Below are 24,460 nucleotides of genomic sequence, written 5' to 3'. Positions count from 1 at the left end.
TTTTGGGTCTTTTACTTGGTACTTGCTGTAGCCTAGGTCTGTATACTGAAAGCTTTTGATAATTAGAGTGCCTTAGACTTGGTTGTCTTCCAATTCACATTCATGAGAAGGAATTCAGTTCACATGCCTAAGGCCTCTTCATGACATGAGTTACAGTGCAATGAGTTGGGACCATCAGGACATTCACTTCAAAATGTTTCTGATCTGAATGTAAACACTAATGAGGATATACTGTATCAGAGAATGACACAGTAGTACCTACAAAAATTAATGCAGAGGTGTCAAGCAAGGAGTCATTTGGGATAATGGAAACTTTCGTTACTTTTTTTTTTTTTTCCTTTTTTAACTATTATGCACCTTCTTTACTCTTACCCTGACACCAAGCAATTATGTGGACCCCACAAAGACTGAGGACTTCACATTCTACTTGAGAGAGAGCATTGTGGAGTTGGATTCTTCTGAAGGCAATCAGAAAAACAAACAAAAAACCCCACCTTCTCAGTCTAATTTAATTCTAGGTGCCCAAATTTTCAATTAAGCCTATCAGCATAGTGAAATACTGGTGAACGATCTTGTTCAAGTTTCAGTGCTCCTTTTGACTTTACTGCAGTTAAAACAAGGATGGCAGTTTCATCCTGATCACTTAATTGGTGAGTAGACAAACAGGTAATAAAAAATAAAAATAATATAAAAATGCCACAAGCATAAGCCCGGTGTTTATTTTTATGGAGGTGCAGCCTCACTTTGAAGCTAGTTTTCCTGTAGGCCAAAAAAACCCCATCATTAACAGTTAGGAGGACACCCAGACTTTTGAAGAGTTTGAATCTGGTAATAAACTCAGCTGCTTGACATCCTTAACGCAAAGCCAACCCCTCAATGAGCCACAGCAGGGAGCCTGGGCTCTGAAGATTGTTCTTTGCATGTAAGAGAGCACACAGAAGGAAACAGAGCTTGCCCCAATGATCAGTTCTGCCCTCTAGAGTTCCCTAAATCCTTTGTATGCCATGGAACAATGAATAATAGGCTGCAAACAGAAAATCAGAACAGGCAGATCACTTTGGAGGGAAGTAACTGTCTCCTTTTCCAAGTGACCTTGACAAATGAACGCTTGTATGTTTTACGTTGTATCAAGTGTCTAGAGGGGCTTATTTTACTGCTCCTTCCTAAGGCTGTTGTATTTTGCTGCTAGCTGTGATGGTTACCTCGGAAGATCTAGCAACATGTTTCCTTGTATGGATACCAGAAGCAAGCCTGCAAACAGTTTTGTCTTACTCCTAACATCTCCCTGCTCTGAGCAAATATAATTTGGTTTGCACAGCTGGGAGAGCAAAGGGCTTTGGTAATGCTTTGTCCCTGATTGTCCTGCCTGTGGACAATACCCACCTGCTCTTTGGTAAACACAGCTATGCAACAGTACTGGTTCTATCTGTGCTCCTGTCAACACCTCTGGTTACACTGTCTCCTTTGAAGACACTTGTGTCTCCAGGCAGTTCCTCTTAGGCAGAGAATTTCCATTTTTTCCACATGCAAAGACATGTTGCTGAACACCTTGTGCTTCTTTGTACCTATTACATTAAGCATGCCAAAAAAGGGAAGAATTCCAGAGACAACTGGGTCTTTGTATTTTAGCAGCTGATGGCCCACTATCTAGCTGACTTAGCACAGAGAAGAGCATGTTCTTGCATGGTTGGCCTGCTGTGCAAAACTTCCCCACTGTCTTGGATACAGACTCTTTTTCACTGTTACACATTAATACAATATCTGCTTCTTACAAATCTAGCAAGCCAGGAAAATGAGAGAGTATATGACATACTACTCTACATGCAGGGGTTTTCAAAGAATTGTCATCCTGTCATAGTAAAATCTGTTATATTGTCTGGAAATTGGACTTTTCCCCTCAAGGTATCTTGAACTGCGCTGTACAGAGTACCATTGTATACTAAAAGACTACCATGTTTCAAAAAGAGATAAATGAGTAGTTTCACAGCTCCTTCAGTTCTGTTTTTGTGTTCTCAGCTGCTGTGTGACCTATATCGGCTGAGTGGAGGCAGGGTTCTCTTTCCTCAGCAACAGCCATTTTCCCAAGTTTTGTTTCAGAAAGCTGTGTTTTCCTGTAGTACCCAATTTAATTTGTTTTCATTCTCACAACCCCATTAGTAGGGTTGGTTGAATTGTTAAAGCATTACACTAAAGTGCAGAAGACTATGTTTTCTTACTACTCTTTCAAAAGTTTTCTGGATGACCCCAGCAGGTCATTTGACCTCAGTGTTTCAGTCTTGTGGGGTTTTTTTGTTTGTTGGGCTTTTTTTGTTGGTTTGGGTTTTTTGTGTGTGTGTTTGGTTTTTGTTTTGTTTTGTTTTGTTTTTTAGGTCAAGGATAGAACCATAGAATTATAGAATCATTAAGGTTGGAAGGGAACTTAAAGATCATCAAGTTCCAACCCCCCTGCCATGAGCAGGGAACCCCACCACTAGACCAGGTTGCACAAAACCTTATCCAACCTGGCCTTAAAAACCTTCAGGGATGGGGCATCAACAACCTCCTGGGGCAATCTATTCCAGTACCTCACCACCCTTATAGTGAAGAATTTCTTCCTAATATCTAACCTAAATCTCCCCTCTCTCAGTTTAAAACCATTACCCCTTGTCTTATCACTATCTTCTCTGATGAAAAGCCCCTCCCCAGATTTCTTGTAGGCCCCTTTCAAGTACTGGAAGGCTGCTATAAGATCTCCCTGGAGCCTTCCCTTCTCCAGGCTGAACAGCCCCAACTTTCTCAGCCTGTCTTCATAGCAGAGGTGCTCCAGGCCTTTGGTCATCTTTGAGGCCCTTTTCTGGATCCTCTGCAACAGTTCTATATCTTTCTTGTGCTGAGGGCACCAGAACTGTACACAGTATTCCAGGTGTGGTCTCACCAGAGCGGAGCAGAGGGGCAGAATCACCTCCCTGGCCCTGCTGGTCACACTTCTTTTGATGCAGCCCAGGATGTGTTTGGCTCTCTGGGCTCCAGCGCACACTGGTGGCTCATGTCGAGCTTCTCATCTACTACCAATCCCAAGTCCTTCTCCTCAGGACTGCTCTCCAGCCATTCTCTCCCCAGCCTGGATTTGTGTCTGGAGTTTTGCCAACTCAGGTGCAGGACCTTGCGCTTGGCCTTGCTGAACTTCATGAGGTTGGCACTGGCCCACCTCTCCAGCCTGTCAGGGTCCCTCTGGATGGCCTCCCTTCCCTCTTGGGTGTCAGCCACACCACACAGCTTGGTATCATCAACAAACTTGCTGAGGATACACTCAATCTCACTGTCCATATCTCCAATAAAGATGTTAAACAGCACTGATCCCAATATTGACCCCTGAGGGACAGCACTTGTCACCTGCCTCCATTTGGACATTGAGCCATTGACTACAACTGATATGGTGATGGTGACACAATCTTATTCTTTTCATTAGCTTTGTATGTTAAAATTTGTGTCCTTTAAGGTAAAAATGTATTACTGCTCATCTGCCTATTGCTCACAGCAAGAAGCCTTTATTTGACTCTCTGAAGCTGTAAGTAACTATAGGTTAAATTGTATAGGTTCTTTCAATCCAGCAATCTGAAGGGCTTTGGAAACCCACATGGTCTTTGTGTTCCAGGCCTATTTTGGACCACTTTACTTTTTCGTGGATATATTGATCTGTTTGTAAGCTTTAACTTATGATAACACTTGTAAAACATTTTCTGCTAGAAGTTAAATAGCTGCTTACCTGGAATCTAGGAATATTAGTTTTAAGTCCAAACTTGCTCTGAACATAAACATGTTACTGTGAAGTTTGATCTCAGTGATTGCACTGGGAGGTAAGGATTGACCTACAGCCACCAGTCCAACGATTTGGTAACAGGAATCATACAGAGACATATCTAGCATATACTGCCGTATCTTCAAATAGCCACTGCAATGGATCACCTGGCATGAGAAGAAAACATATTCAATACCTGATGGCAACGGAAGAGGCTGCAAGTCAGCTGACCACCCAGTTTCAATGAGGTTATAAAACAATACACCCTTAAAATACTTAAATGCTGCATAATCTGTTAAGGCTTCAGAAGCACAGTTAAATTATGAATGGAGATTAAAACACAGTAAATGCAGTTTTAGTGTTTACTGCCAACATGATTAATTCAGCATTAAAGCACATGCTCTTTGGGACTATCTAGGCTGCTTTCTTGTTAATAATTAAAACTCTCTTTGATAGAGATTTCTTGTAGATACAGTCAGAATTCCTGTTCTTTAATAGAAAAATCTGGACATTGCTTTTTAAAATTACTCTCACACACGCAGAGGCATATATAAACTTTTCAATTTTAATGAATTAATATTCTGATGAAAAACAGACATTTTAAAAATCCAGTGGAGAATCATGCATCACATTTGTAAAGACTAAGTTCTGTATATGTAAATGCACTAGAAATGGGTTTAAAATTCTCCAGTCAAGTTGAGATACCATTATTTTGACATGTGACCAAGCCCAAGGTCTTGAGACCAGATTCCTGAATCCCCATATATGATTCCTAATCACAGGAGTGATAACTTAAGTAACAGAATGTAAAAAAATCACAATGTCAGCTAAAGAGTGGAGAAAATTGTAGCCTGGGGACTCTATAAGAAAGTAAGATTTGTTTAATGTAATTCTGGTGTTTAGAAATCATTTGTACTCTTACCAATTTTCTAGTCCAAACAGCAAGCATAATACACATCCTTCAGCTTAATTTTTGTATTTGTTTGACTTTTAAGTCTATCCAATGGAAAATAACTAATTTCCACTGTACTTGGTACTTCTAAACAACATAGTAAACAGTCACCTATAGTAGGCTCCTCTTGTATAATATTCCTCCTCTCCAATCACCATGAGATTACTATCTTTAGCAAAAGTACAATAGCAAGCAAAACTTATTTAAGATCTCTCAGCAGATCCTACTAGTTCCCCTACTATTTAATTAATGATTTTTTGTTGTGCTTCAGCTACTCAAGTGATATATTAAAAATTATTAAGTCTTGACTCTAAGTAGAGAGGATAAATTTAGGTGAACATCTCTCTAGATTAAAACATCCTTAAATGTTTCACTGCATAACCTTTTACTAGTGAGTAAAAGAAGAAAGAAGGTGATCCCCCTGATTAGCAGTCATAAATGGGGAAAATAAAAAATGTACAAAGTTATTATCACTACAAGCTCTACTCTTTTACCTGATTTCAGATTCAGCTTTGGGACAGAATAATTTTTTGGCTGGGAAGCAGCTGAGTAAACAGGGGTCCATGTAATGAAGAACTATCAGTCTAACCAGGTAGATAGCAGTATAAATAGGCAGATACATATCTGGACCTAGAACACATACTCAGAAGATCTCTGCTTCTCTTGCTTGCTTTTCTTTTTGATTTTGAATGACTTCAACAAAATGAATCCTCGTCAGATTGTATGTGAAGTACCTGTCTTTTGTGATGTTTAAGTGACAGAATTATACTGTGTTGCTCAAAGAGCAGCAAAGGCACACTGTAAAGCTGAAAATAAGAACTACCTGAATGGCAGGTGTTATTACATAATCTCAGGATTTCCTGTGGCTTCTGTTTTCATGTAATAAATAGAAAATTAACACAAGCATAAGATGTATAAACAAAATTGGTGGTTTAATACAGTTCAACCCTGAGCTGATATTCATGATTGTTTAGGGTACCATTTTGGTCACACTAATGTTGAGGTAGTTCTGGTCAAGCCAGTGAGGTGACTGGTGCAACTGGGTGGCTGCTCAGCTGGAGCATGGTAACATCAAGACAGAGGAATGTGGGAAGACTTCCAAGTTCCTGTGTCTGGGTTCCTGCTCATCTGCCTTGAATTCCATGGGGCAGTAAGACCTGGCTGTGCACTCTCATTCACCTCCATGAGTGTGCTCCAGCCAGTTCCCCAATCTGGAAGATCAGGATGTGGGAATGTGTCACAAAGCAAACTCCAGCTCACTGTGAGAGAGCATAAACTTGCATTACTAAGGGAATTTGCGATCAACAGTGGCATTTTTTTCATCTATTCTGATTCTTTCCATCACAGACTTTAGTTTCAGCTACACATACATAAGAAAACCTAAATAAATAAACTTGTCACTTGTTGAATACTTGGGGGGTGGGGAGGAAGCTTATTTACATTACCTTGTAGCCACTGCACGTTAATCCTGCATTTCTCTTGGCTAGGACACACTTCATTCTCAGGAAAAATGATCTCTCAATTTCATATTCTGAAAGCACAAACCACACTGTTTATTTATTACTGAAGATTTCAAAACTGTCCGTAACATTGCTTCTCATGATTTAACAGATGTGTTTATGTCTCAGCCCTTGGCAGCAACAGAAGTCAACCATTCTACTTGCCCATTCAATCTCTGCCCTTGGGATTTGTTTCACCTTCATGTTAGGATTCCCTGTGAAAGTTGGACAAATCAGCATGACTAACTCAAAAATTCTGTTTTTACCATCATTCTTGAGGCAATCACCTTGTTTCTGAACAGCTAGGCACCAGGCCATATTGACGAAGGGAACAAAATGCCTCCTTTGGAACACAGGTAAATTAAGGTACTCTCCAAAATAACAGCAGAGTGGGAAACAAGAAAATTCATTGGTTTTGTAATAATTTGAGCGTATGTAGCTAGTCATGCCCAGACTGGTGAATTTCTGGCCTCCATATGCAATATTTTTACCTGTTTCACTGTTTTCCAAAACAATCTTGATAAATAGTTTTTAAACAACAGTCTTCCTGGGTGAACTCCAGAAATGTTTTAAATATTACTCAGGTATACACAGGTTAACTGCTAAACATAATTTACTAGTTTCTTTAATGTTAATTCTTCTCAATAACAGTTCAGACATCATTAATAATTCTGGCTTTTTATACCGAAAGCTCCAGTTTGGCAGAACACAATTATATGCAGAAAAACCCCCCAACAAAACCAACAGCATTAATTTGATACATTTGTGAACAACAAAATCAATGAAGCAGAGAGGTTTACAGGTTTGTTGCAATGTGTATTACCTCCTAACTCCCCACAGGGTTTGATCCAAAGTCCACTGTATTCAGCTGGAGTCTTGCTTTAACTTGATTTAACTGTTGTGCTCCCGGATTTTTGTGCATCCATCACCCAGTTAACACCTCTTAGCCACACACCTGCAGTGGTTTGTGCCTCAGACCACTACCTGGAAACCAATAAACTCTCTACATTAACTTTTGAGTTTAAAGGTCTGAAGATACAACTACAGCAAAATGATTCAGTGAAGAGGGAAAAGAAATGCAGTGTGTACTGCATCTCAAATAGTATCAGCCTTCCTGAGTATTTGAATTTTCCATTTATCTTCCCAATGCAAATTAGATCCGTATGGGGAAAAATAGGCACTTAAATGAGCTGGCACATCTACTATAGAGTTTTAAATTCAGTGTATACGGTTTGGTGGGAGGAAGTCATACAGTACAAATTCTATTGCTGAAGCATGATCTCATGAATAAAGAATGGATCTGGGAGTTAGGAACATCGGTGCAATTCATGGCTTCAATACAGATTTTCTGTGTGACCTAACACTGTTTCTTGCTCTCTTTCTGCTGAGATCCCATGCACACAAAGTAAAGGTAACTTTCTCCCTTCAAGGGTGCCAGGGGAGAAAAATAATTAACACATAGTAATGAGGGTACAAAGACATGGACTGAGTTGGTAGGAATTATAAGGACTTGCATTCTTTTATAAAAAAGGGATGATCAGTAGAATTGGAAGCAATGCCTTAAGCTTTTCCGATGTCCTGTCACAAGATCTGTAAGAGTCTTCTTTCAGTAGCAAGCTCCTTCCAGGTACCTTATTCATTACCCTTCTGTTTGATGCTTCCTTTATTTTTAAATGTTACTGCAGACTCGTGCATTGCAACGGAAAAACCCTATTAGCTCTAACTTCAATATTCCAGCAGGAACAGGTTATGATAGACATTGTGGTCTATAGGTGTCAATAAAACTAGAGTAGTACCCAGACTCTAAGATAGTATTTTTCTTTTGTTAGGTAAAATTGGTAATTATCTCACTGTTTAAGGAGTCTTGTCTTCCTGCCTTCATGATGGTATACTGTAAGCAAGAGACTGACTGGAATGTCAGCCTTCAGAACTAGCTACAGGTTCTTTAGAAAATCAGGAAGATGATTAAAAATATTCAAGGGCAAGGATACTGTATGGTGTAGGAGGAGAGACTAAAGAGGGACAGAGTTGCACCCTAGCACCAAGTAGTATGGGGAGGGAAGTGTGACATGATTGTAATTCAATAATAGCTGCATTTGATTTGTGAGACTAAAAAGTAACAATCAGTAGCTTTGTCATTCTGTGTAATCAAGTGCAAAATTATATAACTCTAATTTAATAATGATGTGTTTATTAATTGTTGATAATTAAATTACTAAGTTTTTAGTATTGTGTTGCTGAACCAACAAACCCTAGTCTCTTAAATTAATTACATCTCCTGCCTGTGATCTAAAGAGGGAAGAGTTATCCATGAGGTAGCTGGGGTCACATTTGTGAGCTTCCATTTTTGAGGCTTGAGCTAGCTGATATTAACAGGCCTTAAGCAAGCAAAAGGAGAGACAACCCATATAGCCAAACAGAATCTGGACCCTGAGGGACATACTGCCTTTATACCTGAGGATGCCAAAGTAGTGTATACATAATGGTAAACATTCCTCTTCTTCTGTGTATGTAGAGTGATCATTTGTGGTTGTGTGGAGCCCAGTGTCACTGTGAGAGCTGTCATTTTGAGTGGGAAAAAACAGAGTGTTTCCAAAGGAGAAAAGAAGAGCCTGGCCATTCCTGTATGTTCTGGGGCCATAACAACTGTTAATGCAGTTGTTTAGTAATGCAGCATGTCCCTTAGCACAGGTGGGTGTAGAGTGCCACAGCACTTCTAACCAGCTAGCTGTGATTATTGCAAGACTGATTAAAGCTAATGGTTGTGTCAAGGTTCCCAGTTAATAACATGCAGGTGCTACATGATGTCTGGCACTTTGTTCACAGGATTGAAGCTGAAGAATCCAAAAGCCACCAGAGAGGGATCCTTTTGAGTGTATGCATGTGAGTGTAAAATCTACTAGCAAACTTTGAGACTGACTCAATGGTAAGGAAAAGCAGGACCAGGCAATCTATCTTATTCTTACTTATGTAAGTGCTAATTGTGTGGTGTGCCTGTAAAAACAGTGTTCTTCTGTCTGTGTTGATCTGACATTTGTGGTCTCTGTGTACGTAGGTGTGTTTGTGTGCACCCACTGGGAATAAAATAATCTCTGTGATAAATAATAAAATAATCTGTGAACAGTGACTCCCCAATACCCTTGAAAGTAACAGAAGGAGTAGCAAAGTAAAAAAGAACTACAGTAAATTAGGAATTATAAAGCTGATTTGGAAGTAAAGAGACCTGGTATCCTACTGGATGCTAGCATATCCATAACATAATATAAAACTTGAAATATCACATCTAGTCTGTACCTGATGCAATTAAGATGGTCTAAAGATACATAGAGAGAATGTTGAAAGAAATTTAGGTACTTAGAGGTTTAGCATGAAAAGAGTGAGACGCTGAATATTCAAATAGGAAAAATCAGATGACCTATGAGGAGAGTGATTACTATTGCATGCTGTCCTGCTGCAGAGACTAATCTCGAAATTGAGACAAGATAGTAGGCATGAAAGCTCAGTTATAAAGCAGGAAAAAAGCCTGTAGCGTAAATAGCCAGCATCTGCTGTAAATGCAGAATGACCAGAGATGTCCAAGGATGTAGTGAAAGTCTCAAATTAGTGAAGACAGAAAAACATTAAATATAAAATAAACACAACAAGCTTAACAAACAGGTTAATGTAACCAATTATTGAGAGTTAAGTGATTTTATCAATCAGAATTAAATTTTGGAAAACTTAAAAAAATATAACATATTGTTATATAAACAACATAAAGCATCTAGACCTAGTAATACAATTGTTGACATCACTAGTGTTCTTTCAAGCAAACATGTAAGCACAGCACATAAATAGCAGAAAGAATCTTAGACTACCAAGAAAGTAAAAGAGGTTTGAAACAGAGAGGAAACCAATCAAGTGCTACCAAGTTCTTAAGTAGTTAAAGGATGAGAGAGCTGTGGGTTAAACATATATATATATATATACATATGAAACTTGAGAGAATAATGAATAGTAAAATGAATCAGAATATAAACAACACAGAAAGAAAATAGCTTTCTTAACTGTTAGAGGATATTCATACTGTCTAATAACTGAAGCTTAAGCACTGTGTTCAATTATTCTGAAATGTTAACTATATAAATGCATCACTGTAAGTGGTGTTAACACCTTTCCTTTAAGTGTTTGGAAAATGTTAAAAAATATGTATAAACTATGTCTGTTTGTCATACAGAAAAGATGAAACCAATAGGTTTCTTTGTACAGTGTGATATTTGGAATTTTTTAGATTGGAGTGAAACAATCTCATATGTAAATTCACATTTGTCACCAGAGGAGGTATTAAATCTTATGTTGGCCCATTGACTACAGCTTCCAGAAGCAAGCTGCAAAACTGGAAACTGACAACAAGGAGGAGAGGAGAGGAGAGGGAGAGGAGAGGAGAGACCTACAATGATCATCTAGTCCAACTGCCCAACCACTTCAGGGCCTACCAAAAGTTAAAGTGTGTTGTTACAGGCATTGTCCAAATGCCTCTTAAGCATTGGGGTGCTCTTAAACAGGCTTGAGGCATCAACCGCCTCTCTAGGAAGCCTATTTCAGTGTCTGACCACCTTCTTGGTAAAGAAATGCTTCCTAATGTCCTATCTAGACCTCCCTTGGTGCAGCTTTGAACCATTCCCATGTGTTCTATCACTGGGAGAAGAGACGGGCATTTTCTTCTCCTCAGGAAGCTATAGAGAGCAATGAGGTTGCCCCTCAGGCTCCTTTTCTCTGAATAAGACAAACCCAAAGTCCTTAGCCACTCCTCGCAGGACATGCCTTGCAGCCCCTTCACCAGTTTTGTTGCCCTTCTCTGGATGCATTCAAGGACTTCATATCCTTCTTATATGGTGGGGCCCAACTGCACACAACATTCAAGGTGAGGCCACATCAACGCTGGATACAGTGGAATAGTCACCTCTTTTGATTGGATAGTTATACCATGTTTGATGGATTCCAAGATGTGGTTTTCCCTGTCAGGGCCATACTCAGCGTAACATCAGCCAGTACCCCCAGATCCCTTTCTGCTGGGCTGTTCTCCAGGCATTCCTCTCCCAGCCACTTGAGGTTTCAGAAAAGTGAGCAGTCACCACATGGAGATGGCAAATTTTGCTGTAACTCATGCTAAACTTCACTGCTATTGTGTCTCTTACTCAGCACCATTCCTTTCAAATACCTACTATTCAAGCAAGTCTCCCACATGTCATCTGAAATCTGTCTGTTTAATTGCACCTTCCCTAGTGTTTACCATAGCCATCTGTAATTCCACCAAACAGCTGTGTATTGCTATGAAAGATTTTAATGCCGTTTACCTTTACGGGTGTACGTATTGCATCATGGGTCTGCTTTTCCCATCTTCCCTTTTACTTTCCATATAAGCATCTATTTTCCCTCTTTACTTGAATGTGACTTGTTTCCCTCTACCAAAGGATTTTAAAATAATTGGAAATTATTCTTGGATCTCTCTTTTCAGAAGTGACTTGAATAATTTTCAAAGTTTGTACATTCTTCTGTTCAGACTTTTTTCAGAAGATAAGGCAAGAGATCGTCTCAATAGCTGCTGTAGCTAAAAAGAAACCTCCACCCCCACTTCTAAATTGCTAAGTATCTTGAAAGGCTCTGATGATAGCTTCCTGAAAAGCAGACCAACCATCTTAGCTTTTAACATTTTCCAGAACTTATCAACATTATGTCCATCTACTATAGGAATTAGAGATGAAAAACAGGGCTTTAGGCTTCTTTCTAAATGTTTGCCCTCCCATTTTTTTGGCATAATGCTTTTCTTTATCCAGTTATGTGGAACAAGTCAGCAGGTCTATTTTTCTATTCCAGCCATTCCAATATTTGTTATAACTTGGATTTACTTATGGTAGCAAATTTCAGGGTGGGTTGTTGTTGTTTTTTTTTTCCCTGTATCAGTGTTTAACATTTGAAAATATTTTGTCCTCTCCCAACTACTCCACAAACTGTTATTGAAATATTCTTAAGAATGACCAGTTTTTATCCTGGAATTCCAATTTACCATTTTTCCCCACTGGCTGATTGTTGGAAATGAAAACTGATGCAAGTAAAATACTAGTTTTGATCAACATGATTATATAGTTTGAGCAGATTTCTGTATCTTTGCTACTTCTCTTCTTTTGGAAGAGTGTAACTAGGTTATTGAGATCCTTATGTTTTCAATATGTCTACTGGAAGATATTTTAATAAAGTTGAGGTATCACTTCTGGTGAGTTTTACTGAGGGAGGCACTGCAATTCAGAGTCCATATTGTTGTCCAAGATGTCCATTTCAAATGCATCACTGTTTGTTTCTTAGCCAAACTCCATGTTTCCCTTATCAGATTCAGAGAAGTTATTCTATTCTACTATATTGCCTGGTCATCTTACAGAGTCTCCCTCCCTGAAGCACTGCTATAATGTAGTTTAATAGATTCAGTAAAAGGTAGAAATGAGGCAGAGAGAAAATGGCTTCATTCAAATTCCAGCTCAAACTTATCCAAATGCTAACATCCTCACAGAGCTGAAACACAGTAACCTGTGAACGAGAATGCAGAAAGACACTACTGTCTGTGGATTTACAGAAGCTGTACTTCTTTCTCACAGCACCGAGTAGCATTTCTACAAAGTACGCCTTCTCCTTTAATCTCTTTTCTTGGCCTAGTTTATCGTGCAGTGCAGTTGACTGCAAGCAATAGTCAAGAATAAAATAGCCTGTTTATATTTTAAAGATTTGTATTTTCTTGCTCTCATAAGCAGAAATAAATTTCATGGCAAAGAAAATGAGTCTTGCTATTTTGGATAAAGAATTTGTGCATTTGTTCACTCATATTGCACATGACTGCCAAACAGGATTCTCCAAGCATTTCTGTGAAATTATGGTTAGCTTTATGGAAACCAGAATTGTCCATCCCTGGGGGTGTTACTATGAAAACCATCTTCACTTTCCTCTCCATCTTTCATCTCTTTTGAAAGAAAACAGTCACAAAATTCTGTGGTTTGCATGCTGCTTGCACAGTGGACTAAGAAAAAAGATCACCACAGCTTTTTCCACAGCTTCACCTCTCATGTCTGTATTTTCTCCAAGGTCAAAACTACTATTTTATATCCCTTTCCCAAATCTCCCAAATTTTGACATTAGTAAAATATGGCACTGTTTTGTTGGAGAACCGCTTTGTAAATCAGTATACATCAGCATGCAAACTGCACACTGCTGTACCATGCTCTCTTTTAAGAATGTGTGTGTCATCTGTCACTCTGAAGGTTATGAAGCAACATTAAAATTGAGAGCTCGACGCATTCATGTTCACTCTACATGGCCTACCACTCAATGCTGCTGTTAAAGAAAACTTTCTGCAAAAATGGTTGGTATAGACACACTTTTGACAGCAAGATTGTTTGAGGGCTTAAGATCCTGACTTAATGTAGTGTGTGCAACCCATCTTGTGTCAGTATGCTATTTCCTCTAAAGACCATGCTAGGGGGAGCTGGGTTTTGCCAGTAATCCTGGTGCAATCCTCACCATTCAGACCCTGAAAGCCAGCCACTATTTCAAACACATTCAAAATGCTTAGCACCTCTGAACAAGGCACTTCATGACACGTACTTCACAAACCTCTGTCAGCGTTTTACCCCACGCCATGCTGGTACCAAAAAGCTTTACTGCTGAGCTGTAGCAACTTAGACTTACTGGCCTGGCAGACATTTAGTTTTATGCTATAGGTGTGAGGTGAATAAAGAGGCAAACTCACCTCCATGAAGTTCTGGAGCTATTGTTGCCTAGGCAGAATTTTGCACAGCACCACATCACAACATTCTAGGTCTTCTGCACCAAGTAGGGGAGGTAGGCAGCATGCACTGAGTCTCTGCAGTCAGCCTTGCAACCTTCCAATATTCAGAAACTACTGTTACCTGATCATCCCCATATATGGAGCCCAATCACTCTGCTGCATGACTACCTTCTGCCCCAACAGGACAATCCCATCCAGTGGACACAGTTTGTTCACTCCACTACTTGAAGAAACAGAAAAGAACAGCTTTCAGAGCTGTAAGTGTGCAAGGAAAGACTGTGCATCAAAATGACTTCTCTACATGCTAAGAAATCTGTTTCTCAGCCCTACACAATGAAATAGTTTCCACACTCCTGTTAGTTAAGTGTTCCATATTTTAATAGAGGGGCCCAGGAATCTTGATATCAGCCTAGCAACAGATACAGGTGGTATAGACACTGTACAACTGAGGTGTAAGGCTTCATAGGTACAAAACTGTCAGAACAGAGAAAAATTCTGCAGATCAGAAGTACATTAAGCAGTATTTGGAAAAGTATGAAGGGCAAGTGAAGTCATTTGAGATCTGAGCACAGCCAGTACACATCACTGGGAAAAGATACAAGTTTTTGTATTTTTTTCTTCTTTTTTCTTTTTCTGCTAACCTATCCCAGTTAAATATAACGGATTCATTTTGTTAAAGTTGGCCTAGAGACTCATGGGTGTGGTGATTCACTAAGGCATACCCTACCTTTAATGTGTGTGCAAGAGAGATTATCATTTTTCCCCACTCCAGCCGCCCACAGAGTCCAGCTGTTGACTTCTTTCATAGCAAGGGATCACTTCATACTGCTTTACATTTTCGATGCTGGTCATGCAAGTAAAAAGGCAGCTTAAAGACTTTGTAAGTTAAAGCTGAAATTCTCCAAAGCCTCCACAGATGATGGGGCTTATGGTTTTCATTGAGTCGTAGCTTATAGACTTTAACAGCCAGAAAGGAGCATTAGATCATAGGTCTAACCTGCACATTGCAGTTCGCTAAACTTCAGTTAGTTACTCCTGTGCTGAGCTCAGTAACTTCTGCTTGCCTAAAGCGCATCTTCTATAAAACCATACAGCCTTGATCTGAAGACATCAAAAGAGGAAGAAACCGTTGCTTCCCTCAGTACTTTGTTCCTGTGGTTAATCAAACTCCTAGTTATAAATGTGTGCATTATTCTAATTTGAGCTTTTGTGGGTTTACTTCACAGACATTGGTCCTTGACATGTTTTTTTTCTTCTAAAACAGTCCTTTGGTTCCCAGTATTTTCTTTCCCTAGAAGAATGCACACAGAGTAATCAAGTCACCTCCCAGTCTTCTTTCTGATAAACCAAATAGATGGTGTTCTTTCATCTCTCATTATAAGCCTTTAAAGTCCTTCAGTCATTTTTGTAGGTCTTTTCTGTACTTTCTCCAATTTCCTTATTTTTTTTTTTTTAATGGACAACATAATTATACAGAAAAATCCAGTGCCATTTCACTAATACTGTATAAAGAATAAAACTATTAACCTTGTTATTCCTTTTCACTGTTTCCCTGCTTATACGCACGAGGATTTTCTGTTATCCCGTTTTGCCACAGCATCACAACAGGAGCTCACACCAAGCTGTTTGTCCTTTATGGAATTTCTTTACTGAAGAGTGGTTGGACAGTGGAACAGGCTGCCCAGGGAGGTGGTGGAGTCACCATCCCTGGAAGTATTTAAAAGAAATATAGATATAGTGCTTAGCGACATGATTTAAGCACTGAATGGGTAAATTAGGTTATGGTAGTGGGATTTAATTTATGGTTGGACTTGATCTTCAAGATCCCTTCCAACCAGGATGATTCTATGATTCTATAATTCTGTGATGTTTAAATGCTTCTTAGAGTTGCTGCCTTCCCGTTTCTTGCCCCCAAAGCTTTCCTCAACATAACTCACTCTTCTGCCATACTGGACTTATCTAAAGAATGATGACCCAAAAGCTAGTTCACCAACATCCGTCTTCCCCATTTTTATTATATGTAATAATGCTATGAAATCCTACCTTCTGGAAGCATGTCTTTATTTAAGAATTTTAACTGTCTATTAAAAAAAGCAAAGTATCTCTACGTTTGAAGATGTGTCTTTTTGTACCTGAAACATTAGGAAGCCCAGGGCAAACTTTTAATTAAAATTATAATTTTAAAAGGCTTATTATGCTTTTTAAACTAATAAAAACAGTGTGACAGTGAGCATTAGATTAAAAAATCCACACTATGTCTGATTTTATGTGGTGGGTAATACTTTGCATTTCCTTGAGAAAAAAAAACTCATGCAAATAAGGTTTCCAGAGCTCAATAGCTGCAAGGCTTCTACCTTTCTCATATTATTTGATATTTCAGAAAAGCTTCTATGGAACAGATGAATCATTGGAAGTACAAGGGAAGGTTGGAAGAGAATAATAAAGGAAAATGAGAAAGACTAATAGAAAGAAGTAAATAAAGGGATAGCATCAAAATTTACAATGGCTGTAAAACTGGAGGTCAAACAATCTGTACTCTGGATTATTCAATAGCAGTAACAGAATACCACAAAGTATAGACATGTATATGTCTGTGATTTTATTTCTATCAGATCTTATCCAGCTACAACTGCTGAAATAGCAACTGAACTAAAAATGTATACACATATCTGAAAATTAGCTGAAGAAACATCTTGAGCAAGTAAAACTACATGAGCCAAGCTCTAAATTTGTGTTGTGGAAGTCTGGGTCTGCAGTGCAATATTGATTTTACTCCTGAATTACTTGATTCAGATGTGTTTTAAAAGACTGAGACAAAATCAAACGGAAATGACCAAAAAATACTCTTTATAAAGTCTGTTTCCCTTTTTATTAGAAAATAAAGCCATTTTCACTCAACTTTCCTCTGTCCAAAGTTATTGTAGGACTCCATGTTTTATTTAAATATTCAAAATATCTACTAAGACACAGACAGAAGTTGCTTCATTTCTGTCATTTACTAAATAGATTTCAGGGCCTCACTGAAGAAAAATACGAAACCTCCTTTGATTTCTGTGATTTCAGGTTATGCCTCAAGATATCTTTGTATAAAATACAGGCACAGGGAAGAAAATACAAATAAATATTTGGTCAATCTGTTGATTTTTAAAACATTTAGCTGCAGATTCTGAATATTTCAATACACTCACTCCATGCATTGTGTGTCAAAGAAACACACAGAAGTAAGATTTGCATAAAACAATCCCTATAAAAACCAGAACACAGCTTAACTTCTTTATTTATCTTCTCAAAGTCTATGAAACCAAACAAGGTGCTGCTGTTTTGAGGTTTTTATCGATTTCCTCTGCTACACAATATTTTACACAAAAAAAAAATGTAAATTAATCACATTTCAAACTAACTTTTGCTTTTCCTTGGCACTACTGAGAAACCAGAGCTTGATGCTAAAAACAAACAAATCTATGCAGAATGAGGTAAAGAAAGGTACAGAGAATCAAGCATATATCTGGAGCTAATTATATCATGAGCAGAATTTCAGACTGAAACAGTTGCAAGTAAACTGAAATCAACAGCTTCAGTTGTGTGTGAAGTCTTTCCAAACACAGGCAGGACAGAATTACACTTGACAGTGACAAGAATTTAAGGAAGTAAAGAATTTGACCATAAGTAGCCAAAATGAGAGAGACCTAACTGTTTCAGGAAATAAATGCTAACAGGCAAGATAAGCAACCAGAGGCATCAGTAAGTAAGAAACAGACAGTAACTAGTTCTGGAAACAAACAAATAACAAAACACCTTCTGGAACTGCAGTACTAGTGGGCTGTCTCACTTGTAGTAAGCCAGAGTCATATTACTAAAGAGAGAACAGGAAGAGCTGAGGGCTTATTTGCCTTTGATGTAGAAATTAATTTCAATCCATTGCCCTAGACCTTAAATTTGTAAAAAACCTCCAACTAACAAATTTTAAAAAGAATATATTGTAATAAAAACAGGAAGCTATTGCCATTGGCAAGACAGTGGGTATAAAAATGTCTTACTAGCAATTCTGAATACTAGCAGAACTACATGAAAAGTCACAGATGTATTATACAAGAAGTAGCCCCTCTGCTCATCAGTAAGGTAGAAAATAGGAAAATATGTTGTGTTGGGTTTTTTAAATGTCAACATTTACAAAAAAAACAACCAACCCTAACACAGGAATGAGAAAACTGTGAAACAGTCAAACAACTAGAATCAGAAGAGACCAAGAAAAAGAAAAGTTTGTTTTTAAAGACAGCAAGAGGTACACAAGACATCCTGTTTGGGGAGGAAGAAGTGAGAAAGAGACTAAGATAATTCTTCCATTGACACCATTCAGAGCAGTACACATGCTTCCAGGCACATGAAACTTCCCTGCATACAGAGGTTACATAGTTCTGCACTGATGGAATCACAGCAGTCAGAACTGTGATGAGATCACCAAGTACAGAAAATGCACAGGTACCAGATCTGTGAAAAAAAATGCCTGATCCTAAACAGAATTGTAGTGCAAACCCAAATTTCCTCATGTGTTTAGGAGCTGTGCCAGAAGAAGGCCAGTAAATACTAGCAGGATGTGAGCTCTAACTGGTTAAGAAATTAAGAAATACATGTGAAAACACATTGAACATGATGGAGACAGATTATTTCTGATATTTTAAAGTTCAAATAGTTGTTCTGGTGGAAACAGAAGCTTCTGAAGAAGATAACGCAAAGATGATCATATCTTTCTTAGTTAAATAGTAGTTACAACACTGAAGTAGTGGGTTAATACACAAAGACTTATGTTAATATTTGTGTCTGGTGGCTGAGCACAGCTAGTGTGGACAGTCTGATCCAGGCGTTCACATAATCAATAAGAGTTCTGCTGACACTCCATCCAACTTAGCATCATGCTGTATGGGTGGGTACACGTGGGTGAATCATCTGCAGCACCTGAACAGGATGTGTGGAGAAGCTTGGTGAATCAGTGATCCAGTATCAAGGCAAGAGGACATTATTTTCCTAGAGAGATCACTTCTTTAATAGGGGTTTCTAAATGTAGGTAATTTTAAAAATCCAATTTTGCTTTTCCTACAGTGGGCGATATTAGGTCTGTTTTTTTCCTCCAAGCTTCAAATGTAGCTGTTGTTTTTAGAACATTAAAAGTGTCCTCCTATTTCCCAGTTGCCTAATGTATTATTCTTTTTTATTCCTGCTAAGACCATGTACCTACAGCTATGTACAGCGAGACCATTGCAACATTCCTGCAACCTCAGCAGTGATGACAAAATAAAAGAGAGGAAATTGCCACTGGGCAAAATCTAAAAACCTGTTTAAAACTGCATGGACTCCACTGCAAGAAAAGTGCTATTTAATCTAGCATTCCTTATTCCCTTTTCCACAAATCAAAATCCTGGGTCACAGTTTCAAGTTCATGCTCTTCCTCCATTCACATACATAGCTTCGTATTGGATAAATGAGAATTTGTCACATTTCAGCCTAAGATAGTCTCTTATTTTTATTTTTTTTTTTTAGGTTTTCAGTGGTAATTTGATAACAGATCACACAAGTACCTTGTAAGAGGTGAGGATGAAGAGGCTGGTGAGCAGTAAGGACAGCTGTCATCTCATCATGATCAGAAGGATGTATGTACTCATAAATGCTATTACCAGTAAGCTCCACCTGTGAAGAGACAGGAAACACATGAAGTAGTGCAGCTAGTTATTTTTTTTCCCCTATCCCAAAAGCACTCTTAAGTTACCTGTATACACTGCATCTGGATAACACCATTTTTAAAACATAATCACAGAATTGTCAGAGATGGAAGGGACCTCCAGAAATCATCTACTCCAACTCCCCTGCTAAAGCAGGATCCCCTAGAGCACATTACCCAGGACTGCATCCAGACGGGTCTTGAATATCTCCAGAGAAGGGGACTCCACAACCTCCTTGGGCAGCCTGTCCCAGTGCTCTGTCACTCTCACCATAAATAAGTTTTTCCTCATATTTAAATGGAACTTCCTATGTTCCAGCTTGTGCCCTTTGCCCCTCATCCTGTCACTGAGAACTACTGAAAAGTCTGGCTCCATCCTCCTTGCACCCACCCTTTAGACATTTGTAGACATTAATAAGGTCTCCCCTCAGCCTTCTCTTCTCTAGGCTAAAGAGTCCCAGCTCTCTCAGCCTTTCCTCTTAAGAGAGATGCTCCAATCCTCCACTCATCTTTGTTGCCCTCCACTGGACTCTCTCTACTGGTTCCCTGTCTCTCTTGAATTGGGCAGCCCAGAACAGGACGCAGTGTTCCAGATGTGGTCTCACCAGGGTAGAGTAGATGGGGAGAATTACCTCCCTTGACCTACTGGCCACAGTCTTCCTTATGCAACTGAGGATCCCATTGGCCCTTTTGGTGGCAGGACATGTTGCTGGCTCATGGATAATTTGCTGTCTACCAGGACTCCCAGATCATTTTCCTCAGAACTGCTTTCCAGTATCTCCACCCCTAACTTATATTAGTGCATGGGGTTGTTCCTCCCCAGGTGCAGGACTCTACACTTGTCCATGTTGAACTTCATTAGGTTCTTCTCTGCCCAGTTCTCCAGCCTGTCCAGGTCACACTGGATAGCAGCACAAACCTCTGGAACGTTGGCCACTCCTCCCAGTTTGGTATCATCAGCGAACTTGCTGAGGATACACTCTGTTCCCTCATGCAGGTCATTTATGAATATGGTAAACAAGATTGGACTGAGTATTGACCCCTGGGGAACAAGGCTGGTTCACAGCACTGAATGTATCAAAAACATGTTCAAAATTATGCCTATTAAACTGAATTAATTCCTTCTTCAGCAGTAACTAATATTATAGCAGATTTTGTGGGAATTTCTGGTGATGATAGGGAGGCTCTACAGAGAAACTTGGATAGATTAGATTGCTGGGCTAATGTCAATGGTCTGGGCTTCAACAAGGCCAAGTGCAGGATCCTGCACTTGGGCCACAACAACCCCAGGCAACACTACAGGCTTGGGGAAGTGGCTGGAAACCTGTCTGGCAGAAAAGGACCTGGGGGTTCTAAGTGACAAGCGGCTGAATATGAGCCAGCAGTGTGCCCAGGTGGCCAAGAAAGCCAATGGCATCCTGGCTTGTCTTAGAAATAGTGTGACCAGCAGAAGCAGAGGTGGTTGTCCCCCTGTACTCAGCACTGGAAAGGCCACACCTGGAGTATTGTGTCCAGTTTTGGGCCCCTCAATTTAAGAGAGATCTCGAAGTGCTGAAGCGAAGCAACAAAGCTGGTGAAGGACCTAGAGAATAAATCTTGTGAAGAACACTTGAAGGAGCTGGGAATGTTTAGTCTGAGGAAGAGGAGGCTGAGGGGAAACTTCATCTGTCTCTACAACTACCTGAAAGGTCATTGTAGAGAGGTTGGTGCTGGTCTCTTTTCACAGGTAATTAGGGACAGAACAAGAGGGAATGGCTTCAAGCTGCAACAGGGGAGGTTTAGACTGGACATTAGGAAAAAACTTATTCACAGAAAGAGTGATGAGACACTGGAATAGGCTGCCCAGGGAGGTGGTTGAGTCACTGTCCCTGCATGTGTTTAATGGTCGTTTGGATGTGGAGTTGGTGGAGATGGTTTAGGGGAGAACTTTGTAGAGTAGGGATGATGGTTGGACTCAGTGATCCCAAGGGTCTTTTCCAATCTGAATAGTTCTGTGATTCTATGATTCTATGATCCAGATACAGAAGAGCTGCTATTAGAGAGCTGGCAAATGAAGGGATAGACTGGAGCAGCTGTAGAAATGTTAGATTGCCACAAAATGGGATAAAATAACTTTGATGATTAATGCTTCTCAAGAAAACAGATAGATAGATAGATAGATAGATAGATAGATAGATAGATAGATAGATAGATAGATGTATTATAAATAAATAAATAATTTATACAGATTCCCAGAAACTATCACCTATATTCAGTTGGCAACTGAGTTTTCAGAGCCAAAATACTAAGCTTACACAATTCCTTTGTGTTTGTTTCAAAGGCAATCCACCATACTCAATCCACAGTAGTACGAAGGGCTCAGAACAGCAGCCATTGAATTTGAAAGGCAGACTTCCATAGATTTTCACAGACACTGGATTGAGCCTTTGCTGCTTTAAATAAACATGCACAGTAAAGACTAGATCTATCTTAAATATCTGTTTATTCCCTTCTCTCACTTGAACTTTGCTCAGACAAGACTGTATTTCTGTCTTTCCCACTGTTTTATCTGTGGTAACTGTTGCTCAAAAATATGAATGGTGTGCACTATGTGTCCTTTTTGCTAACTCTATTTGCCACGTATAAAACTCACCAACAAAAGTCTCCAGATAGATGCAGTAATTGATTTAAGGAATGAACCAATACTTTGAGCCTGTGTTTTAAATTAGTGTCAGGCTGCCCAATTGTTCAGTGTGGCCTGATGTGCCTTGGGCCCCTAAGATCAGAGACAGCTGAGAGGTGAAGTAATTTAACCTATTATTCTGAGCCAATCCTACTGATTTGCTAAGATGTGTGAGTTGCCTTTTCTTTGGAATAAATGAAGTTGTCTACCCCACAAAGCAATCTTTTTCCGAAAATGTTTCTCATCGTTCCATTTTCTGCATTATTCATGGAATGTCTCTTCCCAGGACTATGCAAACTAACTTTTTTTTCTAGCCAGCTATTCCCCACTGCTTCTTTCCAACAACCCCTGCCTGCAAAAACAAAAACACCAACACTAATTTGATATTCTAACCAGAATATAAAATTTCACTGAATAAGGGAAAAAAGGGAGAAAGAAAAAGAAAAAAGGGGAGGGGAAGGGAAGGGAAGGGAAGGGAAGGGAAGGGAAGGGAAGGGAAGGGAAGGGAAGGGAAGGGAAGATGGAGAGAGAGAGAAAAAGAGAGAAAGACAGAGATAAAGAAGTTAAGAGAGAGAGAAAGAAAAGAAAGAAATTGAGAGAGGAGAAGAGGGAGAGAGACACAGATGGGAAAAGGGAAAGGGAAAGAAAAGGAAAGGGAAAGAAAGGGAAAAGAAATGGAAAGGGAAAGGGAAAGGGAAAGGGAAAGGGAAAGGGAAAGGGAAAGGGAAAGGGAAAGGGAAAGGGAAAGGGAAAGGGAAAGGGAAAGGAAAGGAGATTTTCTGTGTTGCTTAATTTATATATTTTTCTCTAGAAGTTCTCCATAAAAAGTATGGGCTGTTCCTTTTCAGGACTGTAACAGGTGGGGACCTGTTATAGTAACACCCCATATTCAAGGAAGGAGAATAAACATTCACTGTGAGTCATGGTTCTCAATGCTTCTGTTTGTTTTTAATTACATGGGGGAAAACATATTGTAAATGTTCATAGCTGTCTCTGTAATTATCATAATCACCTACAGACACATAAAACCAATTTTTAAAAAATTCTAGTAATTCTTATGGTGATGGGTATTTCATTGGCCTATACATTTAGTAAACCAGAACTTGAAAAAAGTTAACTCTAATTGCAAAAAGACATGGCTGTGGTCAGTGTTCAAACCAAAAGGAGTATCACTTATGATTTTGTTATTATTTTATCTTTAGCTAATAGTGATTTTGCTGAGGATTATGTTTTGCCTTTGAATTTATAAAAAGCATCTCAAAGAATACAGCTTCCAACCCACCCCCCCAAAAAAATAAACAAAATAAATCACTAAAAAATCAGTGGGTAGCTATGTGCAAACAATCCCTTTAATATAAAGACTTCCTTAAAAAAACACCACCAACCAACCTGACTATCAATATCAACTGTAGTAACCCAAAATATCTTGTTGCATCTCTACCATTACTGACTATAATCATAGCCACATCAGCATGCATCTGCTATCTTACAAAGTATAAGTCACAGAAGTGCACAGAACTAGTCACAGAGATGCACATTTGTTCACAGGATTCACAGGACAGGACCCATGGTCACAGTTTTATCCAAACTGTAATTTGTATTCCAGAGCTCATATCCGAAATTCACTACTAAAATACCTTGTCAAACTACTGGCTAGTTTTTCTCATAATACACATAGGAGCATTTTGTACTCTGATGTGTGCATTTGCAACCCCAGCAAAATCAGCGGGAGGTGAACATACAACACTGAAACCAAAAGTGACTGTAAAATTGACTGTAAAAGTGCAAGTGGAAACATAAAGCCATCAGCAAAGAGATGAAGGCTATATAAGAGTCAAATAACCAAAATATGTATACATAATTTTTAAAACTGACCACAGTCTCCTGCTACACATGGTGCATGCATGCTACTTTAAAGCCTACAATGAAACACTGAAAACTTAAAAAAATAAATTATATGGTTCAATTCATAAACCTTCTAAAATCCCATGCCTCAGGCTTATTAGACCAGCTTCCTTGCTGCAGTTTTTAAATATCTGTAAA

At 39.1% G+C, this 24,460-nt stretch overlaps 1 protein-coding gene across 3 annotated transcripts in view; it reads right to left on the bottom strand.

Moving 5' to 3' along the window:
* The window catches only part of SIM2 (SIM bHLH transcription factor 2), a 58,596-nt gene that overhangs the window by 17,285 nt on the left and 16,851 nt on the right, over positions 1-24,460 (bottom strand). For 2 of the 3 annotated variants that reach the window (XM_051644202.1, XM_051644204.1), the window contains exons 4-6: positions 19,616-19,724; positions 6,176-6,279; positions 3,746-3,945 (exon numbers count right to left, since the gene is read on the bottom strand). In XM_051644202.1, the coding sequence (XP_051500162.1) occupies positions 3,746-3,945; positions 6,176-6,279; positions 19,616-19,724 (413 nt within the window). The remainder of the gene's footprint in view (positions 1-3,745; positions 3,946-6,175; positions 6,280-19,615; positions 19,725-24,460) is intronic. The other variant, XM_051644203.1, reaches the window with a different exon arrangement.

This window comes from Apus apus, chromosome 1 (assembly GCF_020740795.1).
Source record: "Apus apus isolate bApuApu2 chromosome 1, bApuApu2.pri.cur, whole genome shotgun sequence".
Taxonomy (NCBI): Eukaryota; Metazoa; Chordata; class Aves; order Apodiformes; family Apodidae; genus Apus; species Apus apus.
This window is presented reverse-complemented; position numbering and strand designations above follow the sequence as displayed.